Source organism: Grampus griseus (assembly GCF_964374135.1).
Source record: "Grampus griseus genome assembly, chromosome: 9".
Classification (NCBI taxonomy): domain Eukaryota; kingdom Metazoa; phylum Chordata; class Mammalia; order Artiodactyla; family Delphinidae; genus Grampus; species Grampus griseus.
Window position 1 is genome coordinate 63,786,994 of NC_139003.1, and position 14,256 is coordinate 63,801,249.

Below are 14,256 nucleotides of genomic sequence, written 5' to 3' on the forward strand. Positions count from 1 at the left end.
CAGGGGTCAGACTATATCCAGAATGGCAAAGCAGATGAAGGGTTGTTGGTTATAAGCTTGGTTTTATATTTCCTAGAGGAGAGAGAATATGGGACTTGGAGAGAAGTGAAAAATTAGAGAGAGGGTGCTTAGAGGGTCCTTTGACAAAGAGGTTCACTTCTCAAACGTACCATACTTTGAAATTACTAAAATAATGGAGTATGCAGCATAATTTTGAAAATGCGTAAAATGATTTAAGGTGCGAATTTTATTTATTAAAATCGCCTTCTAAATATGTGATTTTCTGATATTTTAATATTAGGACTCGCTGATTCTTGAGAAGAGTCAAAACTGGAGTTCTCAAAAAATGGACCATATTCTGATTTGCTGTGTTTGTCTTGGAGATAATAGTGAGGATGCTGATGAAATAATTCAGTGTGACAATTGTGGCATTACAGTCCATGAAGGTAATTTTGCTTTGTTTTGTTTCCTTTTAGAAATGGCTGGTTGATACTGCATTTATATAAGTAATATCAGTTACTTTACATATGTACTATACTAAGGTTTTCCTGTAATATTTTATGATATTTGAACTAAGACATACTGAATTTTCAAAGTATAATGGGTGTTATTTTTCAGATTACGTTCACTTAAAATGTGTTTAAAAAAATTAAAATAGATTATTACTGTATGGAAATCAGTATTTCTTTGAAGGTCATTGTTATGATATTTTCCATCATGGCATTATTTCTAGTTTTTAACTGAAATTTAGATATAGGAAAACATCTAGTATGTTAGTCTAGTAGAATGTATTATTTAAAAAGTTATTGTTGAAGTCTAGTGGTATTATAGTTTCTTCTTTAATAGTTACACTTTTAAATTTTGAACTTGAAAGGAGAATTTGTAGAGTTCATCTTTTAAAATTTGAATATGTTGAAATATGTTGAACATATTTTTATATGTAATGTGTAATTACATATTACGTATAATATGTTGAAAATATTTTTCCTGATTATGAATTTTGAACCTTTTTTATGTATTTTTTTTGTTGTACTTTATTTAAAATTTTTTATTTTGACATAATTTCTGACTTACAGAAAAGTTATAAGAGTAATAGAATTTCCATATACTTGTCAGTCAGATTTCCAAGATGGTGACATTTTGCTGTATTTGTTTTATCTTCTCTCATATAATAATTTTTTCCTCACCTCTCTGAGGGTAAATTGTAGACAAAATGTTCAGCTCTACCCCTAATACCTCAATGTATATTTCTTAAGAACAAAGAACAAGGGCATTCTTTTACACAATCACATAATTATCAAAGTCAGGAAATCAGCATTGATAGAATACTATAATCTACCGATTATATTCACATTTTGCCAATCATCCCAATAATGATGATTCTAGCAAAATAAAATCCAGGATTATGAATTGCATTCAGTTGTCATGTCTGTGTAGTTTCCTTTAATCTAGAACATATTTTGAGTCTTTTGTGTTTCATGCCATTGGCATTTTTGAAGAATACAGGCCAGTTCTTTTATAGAATGTCCTCAATATTGGGGTTTTCTTACGTTTTCTCATGATTAGGTTCAGGTTATGTGCTTTTGGCAGGGGTGCCATAGAAGTTATGTTGTGCTGTCAATGCATATATGTTTGTTTGTCCAGTTACTGGTGATGTTATTTTGATCACTTGGTTGAGAGGGTGTCTTCCAGGTTTCTCTGTGGTAAAGTTATTCTTTTTTCCTATCAGTTAATTTTTTCTTATCAGGGCCATGACTACTGCAAAACAGTGTTTCTATGGCCTTTTCTTACTGGCCTTTCTGGTATTATAGTCCTTCTCCCAAATAGTTCTGGGTGTCTGCTGGACTTGAGACCTGTGGGGCCTGTGCTTCTTTAACCAGTCCTCTTGCCTTCATGTGAAGCTCCCCTCCCTTGCTGCTAAGACTCACTGTGGGAATGTCTCCTATTACTGTTATTCATTCATTTATTTTTTTCAGTAATGTTTGTTTAGTACCTTCTGTGTGCTAGGCATTCTGTTGGTTTTAGGCATGTAAAATAAATATAGACATTGCTGACCTCATGGAGCTTAAAGTACAGTAAGAGAGACAGGAATGAAAACATAAAACAATAAGTATGTATCAGGTGGTCTGGACTATGGAGAAAATAAATCAGGAAAAGGAATATTGGGAGTGCTACGAATGGGGGTGGTTGAGTGGGTAGGTGGAAGTTTGTATTCATAAAAGCTTACACAGGAAATCCTCTCTGTTACGGTGATATTTGGGCAGTGACCTGAAGGATGTGAGTGAGCAAACCATGTGAATATTTGGGGAAAGAGCACTCCAGAATGAGGGAATAGTGAGTAAAGATGTTGAAGTGGAAATGTGTTCGAGGTGTTTGTATAATGACATGAAGGTTAGTGTGGCTAGAACTGAGTGAGTGAGCTGATTAGTGGTAGAGGCAGAGCTGGGGGCAAGCCAGATGAGGCCTTGAAAGTCATAGGTTTCAGATTTTACTGTGATGGATCTGGGAAGACCGACATGAGTTTTGAGCAGAGGATTAATATGCTTTGATATATGTTTTGGAAGGATCACTCTGACTGCTGGGTTGAGAGTAGACTGAAGTGGGTCCAAAGTGGGAATTGGGGAGACCATTTAGGAGACCATAGCAATGATCCAAGAGAGGAATAGGTTTTGAGGTGGAGAGTAAAAGTTTGGTTTTAAATTTTTAGAGTTTAGGTAACATATAGGGGCTGGCGAGATAAATTTGGGACTCATCAGTCTGCAGATGTTATTTAAAACTGTGAGCCTGGATGTGCTATCTAGGGAGTAGTAAAGTGGTCCTAGCACGTCAGAGGAGATGGGGAACACATTGCCAGTGAGATAGAAGAACCTTAAGTAGTGACCTGGAGGTTAAGTAAGGAAGATGTTTCAAAAGAGAAGGTAGCTCTCAAATACTGTTTTTAGAGTAAGATGGAAACTGTCTTGTGGGAAATTACTCTAATGCAACCGTAGACACCCAGTACACTAGCAGGCAAGCCATCCCAAAGGTCATGGGAAAAAAAGGGTTACGGACAAAATGTTTATATCACATGATTTATTAAATAAATGTAAAATACATAAAAGCAAGGGGAAAGATACAAAATTAGTTAACAGACTATGTACTATCATTTCTGCCATATTCTGTTGTTCACACAGAACAACGCTAGTCAAATGTAGGAGGGGACATTACAAGAATGTTAATACTGTGGGCCATCTTAGAGGCTGCCTACCACAGATGCAGATTATATGGCATGTTAGTGTGCTGATGGAAGTGACCAGTGGAGAGAGAAAGTTGAAAATTGATGATGTAAGGAGAGAAAGGGGAGCAGTTGGTGGAGCAAGGGCTTTGAGTACAAGGCTAGAGAGGATGGGATCCAGTACCGTGGAGACATTTAATAGATAAAGGTAGCCATAGTAACTGGAGGGAAAAGAAAATATATGGATACAGATGTAGGTAGGATGTTAGATGTGGTGGTCAGAGCATGTGGAAGTTATTTTTTGAATGCTTCTTTTCAGTGAAATAGGAAGCAGTCATTAGCAGAGTGTTGGAGATTTGAGGAGTGAGAGGTAGGTGTAAAATAGTTATTTGGGGGAATAACACAATACTTAATATTGTGTGTGTGTGTATACATACATACATGTATTCACATGTATATATTATGTGTATATATCATTACTAGATAGCAATAAGGAACCACTTTAGATTAGTAATGAATATAAATTGAGACCAGTCAACATGGTTGTATGTATGCATTTTTTTTTTCCCTCCAGGAGTGGTTCAGATTTCTTGGAGGAGTTGCAGAATAGTTGAACATCAAAAGCAGCAGCTGTGCTGCCATTGTTGTATTGATCACCACTGATGGTCACAAGTATGTTACCATTGCTTGTATTCATGACTGTCATTGCTGATGTGTGATGCAGGCATGATCAGTACTATTAGTGTTGTTGACATTTCATCATGCTGAGGGCACTATCTCTACTTCATAGGTCATAGGTTTGACCATGGATGTGATTTTTAAGGCTAGCACAATGGTTTTGAGAAATTGAATTGATTGCTAACATTTAAAAACTGGGAGATTTTGTTTTGCACATTCTGGAATTCGTTCTCTTGAAGTTCTGACAGCAGTAGGTTTTCACTCTCTTACGGCAACAATCCTCTGGAGCTGAATAGGGCTGCCTCCTGCTGGTGAAGCCTACAATCTTCAGTTTACCACTGTCTTCTCTCAAATCCCTTGCTCATTTTTGATAGTTGCCTGGTCCCTAGAAATATTTGACTGTATAGTTCCTCATCTACTTTGAGGGTGATGTGTCTTGCTGCTGGTAGGCAGGCTCCTACGGCCATGCAGTCTCAATGTCCCACAGCTATGATAGTAAAGCAACTGTTTATTGTACTATAGGTCCTTCATTTTGGACTCAGGCCTGAGTCTCCTGGGGACTAGTACCATGTACAAATCAGAATGAACCCTCCCCTCTGACCTCTTGTCTTATTTATTTATTTATTGAAGTATAGTGGATTTATAATATTATATTAATTTAAGATGTATGAAGTAGTGATTCAGTATTTTTATAGATTTTACTCCGTTTAAAGTTATTACAAAATAATGGCTATATTTCCATGTGCTGTACAATGTATCCTTGTTACTTATTTATTTCATACATAGTAGTTTGTATCTCTTAATCTCCTACCCTTATCTTGCCCCTCCTCCCTTCCCTCTCCCCACTGGTAACTACTAGTTTGTTTTCTATATATTGAGTCTGTTTCTGTTTTGTTCCATATGTTTGCTGTTTTATTTTTTTAGATTCCACATATAAGTGATAACATAGGTATTTGTCCTTTTCTGGCTGACTTATTCGCCTAAGCATAATATTTACTCTCTAGGTCCATCCACATTGTTGCAAATGGCAGAATTTCATTCTTTTTAATGGCTGAGTAATATTCAATTGTGTATACCAGATCTTCTTTATCCATTCATCTGTTGATGTACACTAAGGTTGCTTCCATATCTTGGCTGTTGTAAATAATGGTGCTGTGAACATTGGGGTTCATGTATCTTTTCGAATTAGTGTTTCTGTTTTCTTTGTATATATACCCAGCAGTGGAATTGCTGGTTCATATGGTAGTTCTATTTTTAGTTTTTTAAGGAACGTCCATACTGTTTTCCATAGTGGCTGCACCAATTTACAATCCCACCAACAGTGTACGAGGGTTCCCTTTTCTCTGTATCCTCACCAACATTGTCTTTGTCTTTGATTTAGTCTTGTACCTCTTCGATTCTTGGTATGAGTTCTTTCCCAATAGATTCTTGTTTAAATGAATGTAGATTTCTGGAAGGACACCCCATTAGTTCTCCTTATGTGTCTAGAGCTATTAAAAGTTCATAATGATACTTGTGCTTCAGATGAATAGTCTCAATAATGGCAACTCTACTTTCTTTCTAAGGAAGCTTTGATTTTTTAGAAACAGCCAAAAAATCTTTCTGAGTCAAGGCAGACAAAGAAGATTATCAAACTGAGTGCTAATTTCATTTAGGTCAAAAGCAAGTTGTGTCTATAAAGTCATGTAGCATTTTTTCTTGTGTTATTCATTTAAATGGCTCTGATGGCACTTGAGCATTTGCTAATGATTGCTCATTTTTCTCCCAAGACTAACTCATTAGACTAGGTGAACTATTTTTATTATGAGAGAAGGAAGAAGGGAAGACACGGAAAGGGAAATTAATACTCCTGAGTGTGATGCTTTGTAGGCTTTTTGGGAGCAAGCTAATATGTGGAAAAAATAAATAGGGAAAACAATAAATAGAGAAACTGAGTAGTTTCTCTATTCAGAAACTGAATACGTTGTAGTATAATTGCTTTGTTGGGAGTATTGTTAATTCTGTGAACTTCAGATACATTCAAAGTTAAAGATGCAAATTGTAAATCAAAGTAAAAAATAAATCTTGAGTTTTTAATTTTATTGTTACTACTTTCTTCCTTTAGTGTAATTTTCCCTTTCTCTCATTAATTTTGGGGTTTCTATTGTATGATTGTGATTATATAATTCTCTTTCTCACTTTCTTAGTAGCTTTTCTTTCTTTTCTTAGTAGTAGTATTAGAGCTAATATCTTGAAAGATTCCTAGATTTGGAGATTTTAAATGATCTGTTTTGGTTTAAGGGAGAAGTGTTATTAAACATCAATGTATATTTTTATAAACCTAATGAATTAAAGTTATGATTAATATAGTGTTCTAATAAAATTGTTATTCCCTGTTTGTTACTAAACATACCAAATATGGTATTTGGGATCCTTTTTAATGTAATTTCCTGTAGGTCATTTTTATCTACTAGTGCAAAAGATTCCTTGCCAAATATCACTATTCGTTTGAGAAGGGGTTGTTTTAATATGGATATACTCCCGACTTTTCCATTTAAGTTTTTTTAGTAGCATTTGGATAGCATCACTAAGAAATTGTGTTGATTAGTAGATCTGTGAAGACTTTTTCATCTTCCACTAGCTTTGTAGCAGTCTTGTCTACTAAATAGAAAAAGAAAAAAAAAACACATCAAACCCTGCTTAATAATCTTTGGTTACATGGTTGAATTTCTCTTTTGAGGAAAAGTAACAATAATCCTCAGTACGGTAATGTGCAGCCTGATCAGCATATATATATCCTGGAGATGTTTTGGGTCAAGTCTTACTGACACTGTTATGCACTGTTGCCACCCCATATTAATTGGAACCTGGGTTGAAAAAATATGTAATGATGTGTGACCTGGTCCAAATAACGTAGATTTTTTTGTTTTTTATCTTTTTTCTAGGTGGACCATGGTCTTACTCCCTTTTAGCTTTTAATCTTGTGTATAGTGTTAGGGAGTGTTCAAATTTCATTCTTTTACATGTAGCTATCCAGTTTTCCCAGCAGCATTTACTGAAGAGGCTGTCTTTTCTCCATTGTATATTCTTGCCTCCTTTATCAAAAATAAGGTGACCATATGTGCGTGGGTTTGTCTCTGGGCTTTCTATCCTGTTCCATTGATCTAGATTTCTGTTTTTGTGCCAGTACCATACTGTCTTGATTACTGTAGCTTTGTAGTCTAGCCTGAAGTCAGGGAGCCTGATTCCTCCAGCACTGTTTTTCTTTCTCAAGATTGCTTTGGCTATTTGGGGTCCTTTGTGTTTCTATACAAATTGTGAAATTTTTAATTCTAGTTCTGTGAAAAATGCCATTGGTAGTTTGATAGGGACTGCATTGAATCTGTAGATTGCTTTGGGTAGTATAGTCATTTTCACAATGTTGATTCTTCCAATCCAAGAACATGGTGTATCTCTCCATCTGTTTGTATCATCTTTAATTTCTTTCATCAGTGTCTTCTAGTTTTCTGCATACAGGTCTTTTGTCTCCTTAGGTAGGTTTATTCCTAGATATTTTATTCTTTTTGTTGCAATGGTAAATGGGAGTGTTTTCTTAATTTCACTTTCAGATTTTTCATCATTAGTGTATAGGAATGCAAGAGATTTCTGTGCATTAATTTTGTATCCTGCAACTTTACCAAATTCATTGATTAGCTCTAGTAGTTTTCTGGTAGCATCTTTAGGATTCTCTATGTGTAGTATCATGTCATCTGCAAACAGTGACAGCTTCACTTCTTCTTTTCCAATTTGATTCCTTTTATTTCTTTTTCATCTCTGATTGCTGTGGCTAAAACTTCCAAAACTATGTTGAATAATAGTGGTGAGAGTGGGCAGCCTTGTCTTGTTCCTGATGTTAGTGGAAATGGTTTCAGTTTTTCACCATTGAGGATGATATTGGCTGTGGGTTTATCATATATGGCCTTTATTATGTGGAGGTAAGTTCCCTCTGTGCCTACTTTCTGCAGGGTTTTTATCATAAATGGGTGTTGAATTTTGTCTAAAACTTTTTCTGCATCTATTGAGATGATCATATGGTTTTTCTCCTTCAGTTTGTTAATATGGTGTATCTCATTGACTGATTTGCGTATATTGAGGAATCCTTGCATTCCTGGAATAAACCCCACTTGACCATGCTGTATGATCCTTTTAATGTGCTGTTGGTTTCAGTTTGCTAGTATTTTGTTGAGGATTTTTGCATCTACGTTCATCAGTGATACTGGCCTGTAGTTTTCTTTGTGACATCTTTGTCTGGTTTTGGTATCAGGGTGATGGTGGCCTCATAGAATGAGTTTAGGAGTGTTCCTCCCTCCACTATATTTTGGAAGAGTTTGAGAAAGAGAGGTGTTAGCTCTTCTCTAAATGTTTGATAGAATTCACCTGTGAAGCCATCTGGTTGTGCACTTTTGTTTGTTGGAAGATTTTTAATCACAGTTCAATTTCAGTGCTTGTGATTGGTCTGTTTATATTTTCTATTTCTTCCTGGTTCAGTCTCAGTAGGGTGGGGATTTTCTAATTCTATCATTCCTTCTACATTTATCAGGCAGCATTTATTTTGTAGAGAACTTCTCCCCTTTTATCCTTTTCAGTATTACTGTGGTCTCACACATTATCATCTACAACCTCATTACTCTTTGTGATGCTTAGATTGTCCAGATTTGACCAGTGAAGAGCCCCTTTCGTCAGGCTCTTACTTACATGCACGTGTGCACATATGCATATGCATATTTGCACAGTCCCTGCCCTGCAATAAGTAAATAAATAAGATAAATTCCATGGGATTTTCCTCCCGTATAACTCACTTTATTTCACTCATCTCTTTATTTCACTCACTCATCTCTTAATCTTGAGATTCTTTTCATATGAGTACATATGGATATTTTATTATTATTTTTTTAATGGTATGTATTTAGCTATAGTGTGGTTCAACCATAATGTATTTACTTTTTTTGTTTGTAGTTTTTTGCTTACATATAGTGCTAACAAATATGTCATATACATGTAATAATTTCTGTGGGGTAGATTCCTAGAATGAATCAAAAGGTAAATGCATTTAAACTTTTAACAAACTTTGCCAGATTGCCCTTCAAAAAGACTGTATTTATTTGTGTTCTTACCAACAGTGTACAAACTACTTGATAACTCTGCAACACTGCATATTAATAAATTAAAAAAAATATTTTGGAGACTATCTCTTAATTATGTGTTCACCTTATTTGTATTGAAGTTTGGTATCTGTGGCTATTTTCTTTTTTCTGTTACTTTCTATATATTTCTCTTGTCATTTCCTGTCTTTTTCTCATTGACTTCTTGGAATTTTTTTTTTTTTTAATGTTAATCCTTTGTTAGCTATATGTGTTACAAATAGTTTTCATCCTTGCGAATACTTTTTCCACCCTGTTCTGTACCTTTTAACTTCGTAATATTTTTCACTGTTTAGAATGTTCATTTTTATACACATATGTAGATATTTCTCTGATACTTTTAAAGTTCCAAAATAAATTTTTATCTAAAATTAATGAATTCAGAAGAAGTGAAATTTTCTAAGGCATAATAGGAAACTAGTGTTGCTAGGTTTTATGTTTTTGGTTTTTAATCAGGTGCCTAAGTGACAGACTTCCGTATTGTAAATCGGCCATGCCACTTTTCCTTAAACATTTCGTGGTTAAACATGAGCGTATTAAATGTTTTATTTTATAGAAAGCTAATTCTCCTTCATAATATATTGCATGAATAGTAAATAAAATGTGGGAACTATAGAACAGAGAGAAGATAAAACATTTCTAACAGTCCTAATATCCAGACAACCATAGTTAGTGCTTTTGTGTATTTGCTTTATCATTTCTTTTTCTTTTTTCCCTTTTTTAAAAAAATATACTTATGGCTTAAGTAATTATAATTTAGGTAAGTTTTTTTAAAAATTAATTAATTAATTAATTTTATTTTTGGCTGTGTTGTGTCTTTCTTGCTGTGCGTGGGCTTTCTTTAGTTGCAGCGAGAGGGGGCTACTCTTCATTGCGGTGCACGGGCTTCTCACTGCAGTAGCTTCTCTTGTTGCGGAGCACGGGCTCTAGGCGCGCGGGCTTCAGTAGTTGCAGCACACAGTCTCCGTAGTTGTGGCTCATGGGCTCTAGAGCGCAGGCTCAGTAGTTGCGGCGCAGGGGCTTAGTTGCTCCGCGGCATGTGGAATCTTCCTGCACCAGGGTTCGAACCCATGTCCCCTGCATTGGCAGGCGGATTCTTAACCACTGCGCCACCAGGGAAGTCCTAGGTAAGTTTTTAAGTTGAGATTTTGCTAAAAGATAGTTTTCCAAATGTGATTATTAAATGCATAACTGTCTGTTTTTCAGAGTACTTATTTCATCTAAATGTAGATGAATTTCTTTTCTGTTTGGGTTGCAGCTTGTCACTTAGTATAAGCACCTTTGTGACAAGATCTTGTAACTGGCTTGTAATAGTAGGGTACCCCTGACTGTGATGTCAGTTATCCTGATGTATTGATTGTACTGTCTGAAGAAAAATGTCACTTACATGTCATAGTACATGACAGATCATTAGGTAGCACACTTGACAGCAATGCATTAAATAAGGTCTACTAAGATGTTTCCCCCCTTTGTTTATTTTTCAGTCTGCTGTTAGCCTAGCCCTAGACTATTTTTATTTCTTAGCATATGCAAAAATATATTCTTATGAGTGTTTATTGGGTAGTAAAGTATGTTCAAGTTATAACCATTTGGACTTTATATGTGAGCAGGCACTTTTGCTCTTTTATGCTTTAGGATATATTTGTGACAGGTATCATGCATGTTATAAGTTCTTTTCTCATAAACAACAATATTACTCAATTTAAAATCTTTTATTTTAGCGGGTTTTGTGATCAGAGTTCTAGTGATAGGATGTTAAGTACAGAAAAATGTTTTAAATTTTAAAATGGCAAATATTTTGTTCCTGTTTTTAAATTTTCTATACTGAGAGACAGAATAGATGTTAAATACTTACTGCAGATGAGGTAACTCAGCCTCAGAGATGTGGTTTGTCTACAGTTACATAGCTAGAAAGTAGAAGACTGTAGGTCTTTTGGTCTCCCATGCCAGGCTGAATGGGAATATTTCCACTGATTTGGATTATACGTATTCTTGTATAACTCAAAACAATTGTAAGCACATTTTATATTATTTTGCATTAAATATGATTTGTATAAGTTGCATGTACTACCCAGAGGTTGATTGTTAGACAGCCATAGAACCATGTTTTCTGTTTACCCATTTAAAAACATGAAAAACCTATATGAAATAGGTTTTATATGTCTATAATTTTTTTATTTTATATGTTTACCCATATAAAAAAAGACTTTTTTTCTGTAATCATATTGAAAGTGTACTTTTTGCATCTTTTACTCAAAATTAGATAGGTAGAAGAGAATAAACCTTGTTTTATGGTAGTTTAAATTCTTTTGTCTATGGAAGAAAAAATATTTTAAAATGTATTTAATCATTAATTAAAATGGATTAGAGTGGATATAAATGCTAGAACTTTGGTCTAGAGCTCAGTAAACCCAACAGGTATGGCAGAGAAATAGGGGAAAAGTGGCAAGTAAAGAACTCTATAAAGGTAATAACACAGTGTGGATTATTTTTCAAGGGCAGTGAAGCTGAAGAAGAAATACTTTTCCACTTGCTGGTTGTTCTTTGTGCTTATATAATACCAGCCTTCTAGGTTACAAAGTAGGAATTTCCTAGGTTGAAATCACTTCTCAGGTTGTTTGTAGGTGGTTTAATCATTATGCAGGTGTTTGTCAGGTGTGTGGTATATTCTTTAAAAATTAGAATTGAAACTGCTTTATTTTAAAAGAGTGAACTGCTGTGATTTACCTTGATATTGGTGAATGAGATGAATAAAATGGATAGTCACTTGGGGGTTTTATTATCTTGGGACTTTGTGTGAATACAAATGAAAGAATTTGCCTCGAAGGAATATTATTTTGTAAAGAAAATAGACTTTTCTCTTTGTAGTATTGCATAACCTTTTGAGAAATCAAATTGACTGTTTTTATTGTTTTATGATTTTTTTGAATAAAATGTTTTGCTTACTGTTGCCTTTACTGAAGAATATTCTTCTATTGGTGATGGTTAATAATAACTACTCCCAGAAGAAAATTTTATTTCTTTTTCATTTTATAATTTATCATTTAAAAAATGTATATCTAAACAGAAGTGATGAAGTTGATAATTATTACCAAGCACAATTTAATTATATTAAAGAAATTAATAGTTTGATTCCTTTTCTTATCTTGTGCATGATAGTCTAGCTCCTTTAAAATCTTTTCTCTGGCATTCTTTCGTATGACTTTTCAGATTATGTTAAGGTTCACCATTATAAAGCCTTTGAATAACATAAGCTTGGCAATAATTAAGGGATTTGCATGAGGCAGCTTATGTAAATCACAGTTGCAAACAACTTTTTAGTTTTCTGCCTACTAGGATATTTTAATATAATCTATATGGAGTGGTACTACTGTGTGAATAAAATACTTATGCATGACTGTTGACCTACTAACGACATCTAGTTAATGTTGGTAGTTTAAAATTATTTATTAATGTGTATGGGTCTTTTTCTTTCTGGGTGACTTGTTCAACTCAGTATTTATTTACATACTTATTTATTTGTTTTAACTTGGATGTCTTTGGTGGTTATGTGAAGATGCTTTTCAACAGGCTCCTGTTGTCTGTGTAGTGTATAACCAGTTTCAGTAATCACATGATCTTACATTGGATGCATATAAACTTACCTACATGGTGAGTCCTTTTGAGAGATGCTTGTTACTTATATATGTTTCTCACAGTGTTTTTTTTTTAATGGCTTCAGTTTATTGAAGGGTACTTTGGGTACTTAGTGCCCTTTCGAGTTTGGCACTAAGACTACCCTCTTAGAATAAACCTGGTGAAAAGTATCCTGGGAAGGTTGATTATAGGCTCTATGTAGAAGTGACCTGTCTTGACAGGAAATAAATGTGTCTTAGGATATCAGAGAAATGCCCAAGCCTAAAGATGATGGGGCATACATTGGAACTAGAATAAGATTGTAATCTTTTTAATTACTGCATATACATTAAATTATTTTTCTTAAGTACGTTTTGTCATTAGGGCAGTGTCTTCCTTTCTGGAAAAAGAGTTAGATAATATGAAGTTTGTGGTATATCCAGCACTATTTAGGTAAAAGAAAACAATTTAGGAGTCATGATTATTGTAGTCACCAGGGAGGTACTCTTTATTACAAGCCATCAATAATAGTTGATGTCCTACTCTAAAATGTAAAGAACTATGCTACATTATCTTCTTTGTTTGGTATGTTCATGGGGATATTTAAAATTTTTTTAATCACATTAGCTGCTTAAATAATGTAACCCTCAGAATATTGAGTTATCAGTGAATGAAAAGAGGGAAAAGAGTATTCTCTTTTCATTCATTTCGGTTATGGATACATTTTTACAGAAGACAGAAGAATTATAAATGTTTAAAAAGATCAGATACCTTATATAGTTCTAGGCTGGCTCAGCTGTGAATAGAACTCACTTGTCTAACTCTAGTCTGAGCTATTCAAATTGTTCTATAGCCTTAATTTATCTGTGTGCGTGTTTCTGTATTATTTTCCTTTTACTAATACTAACTTTGCATTTGTGGTTGTATGAATTTGTGTTTTAATCTGCCACCTCCAAAATTAGATTAGAGGCTTTTTGTTTGTATGTTTTGCATGATCATGGTCTTTTATATATGTGTTCAGTACAAAGGGAGCTCAAAAATATTTACTAATTAATAGTTCCTAGACTAAATAGTTCTGATTTCTTTTTAATGAAAACGCATATTTTTATGTATTTTTTTAATTAAAAATTTTTTTAAAGAACCGTAAAATTTCCTCCTCCTGTAATGCTTTCCAGTAGGTCTAAAATTATCTTAAAGAGTCATTTATTTCATTGCATATACTATGGTAGGTGAAAAAATATTTTTATAAAATGATTTCACTTATGTGTTTTGACTTTAATATTCTTATAAACCATTAATTTTTCAGAATTTTTCTCTACTTCCTTTCCCTTTTTCTTTTGTAACTTTATAAATGTGAGTTTAAAAAATAAACTCTATTTAATCATACTCTTTTTTTCTTTTAGGTTGTTATGGAGTTGATGGAGAGAGTGACTCTATTATGAGTTCAGCTTCTGAAAACTCCACTGAACCTTGGTTTTGCGATGCCTGTAAATGTGGTGTTTCCCCTAGCTGTGAACTATGTCCCAATCAGGATGGAATTTTCAAGGAGACAGATGCTGGAAGGTTGATGTCATAATTCTGTTGGGTTAA

The 14,256-nt window shown here is 34.1% G+C and overlaps 1 protein-coding gene across 2 annotated transcripts in view; it reads left to right on the forward strand.

The window, feature by feature from the left end:
* Positions 1 to 14,256, forward strand: part of PHF14 (PHD finger protein 14) — a 199,347-nt gene that overhangs the window by 15,124 nt on the left and 169,967 nt on the right. For both annotated transcript variants that reach the window (XM_082662390.1, XM_082662391.1), the window contains exons 4-5: positions 302 to 446; positions 14,070 to 14,229. In XM_082662390.1, coding sequence (XP_082518516.1) covers positions 302 to 446; positions 14,070 to 14,229 — 305 coding nt within the window. The remainder of the gene's footprint in view (positions 1 to 301; positions 447 to 14,069; positions 14,230 to 14,256) is intronic.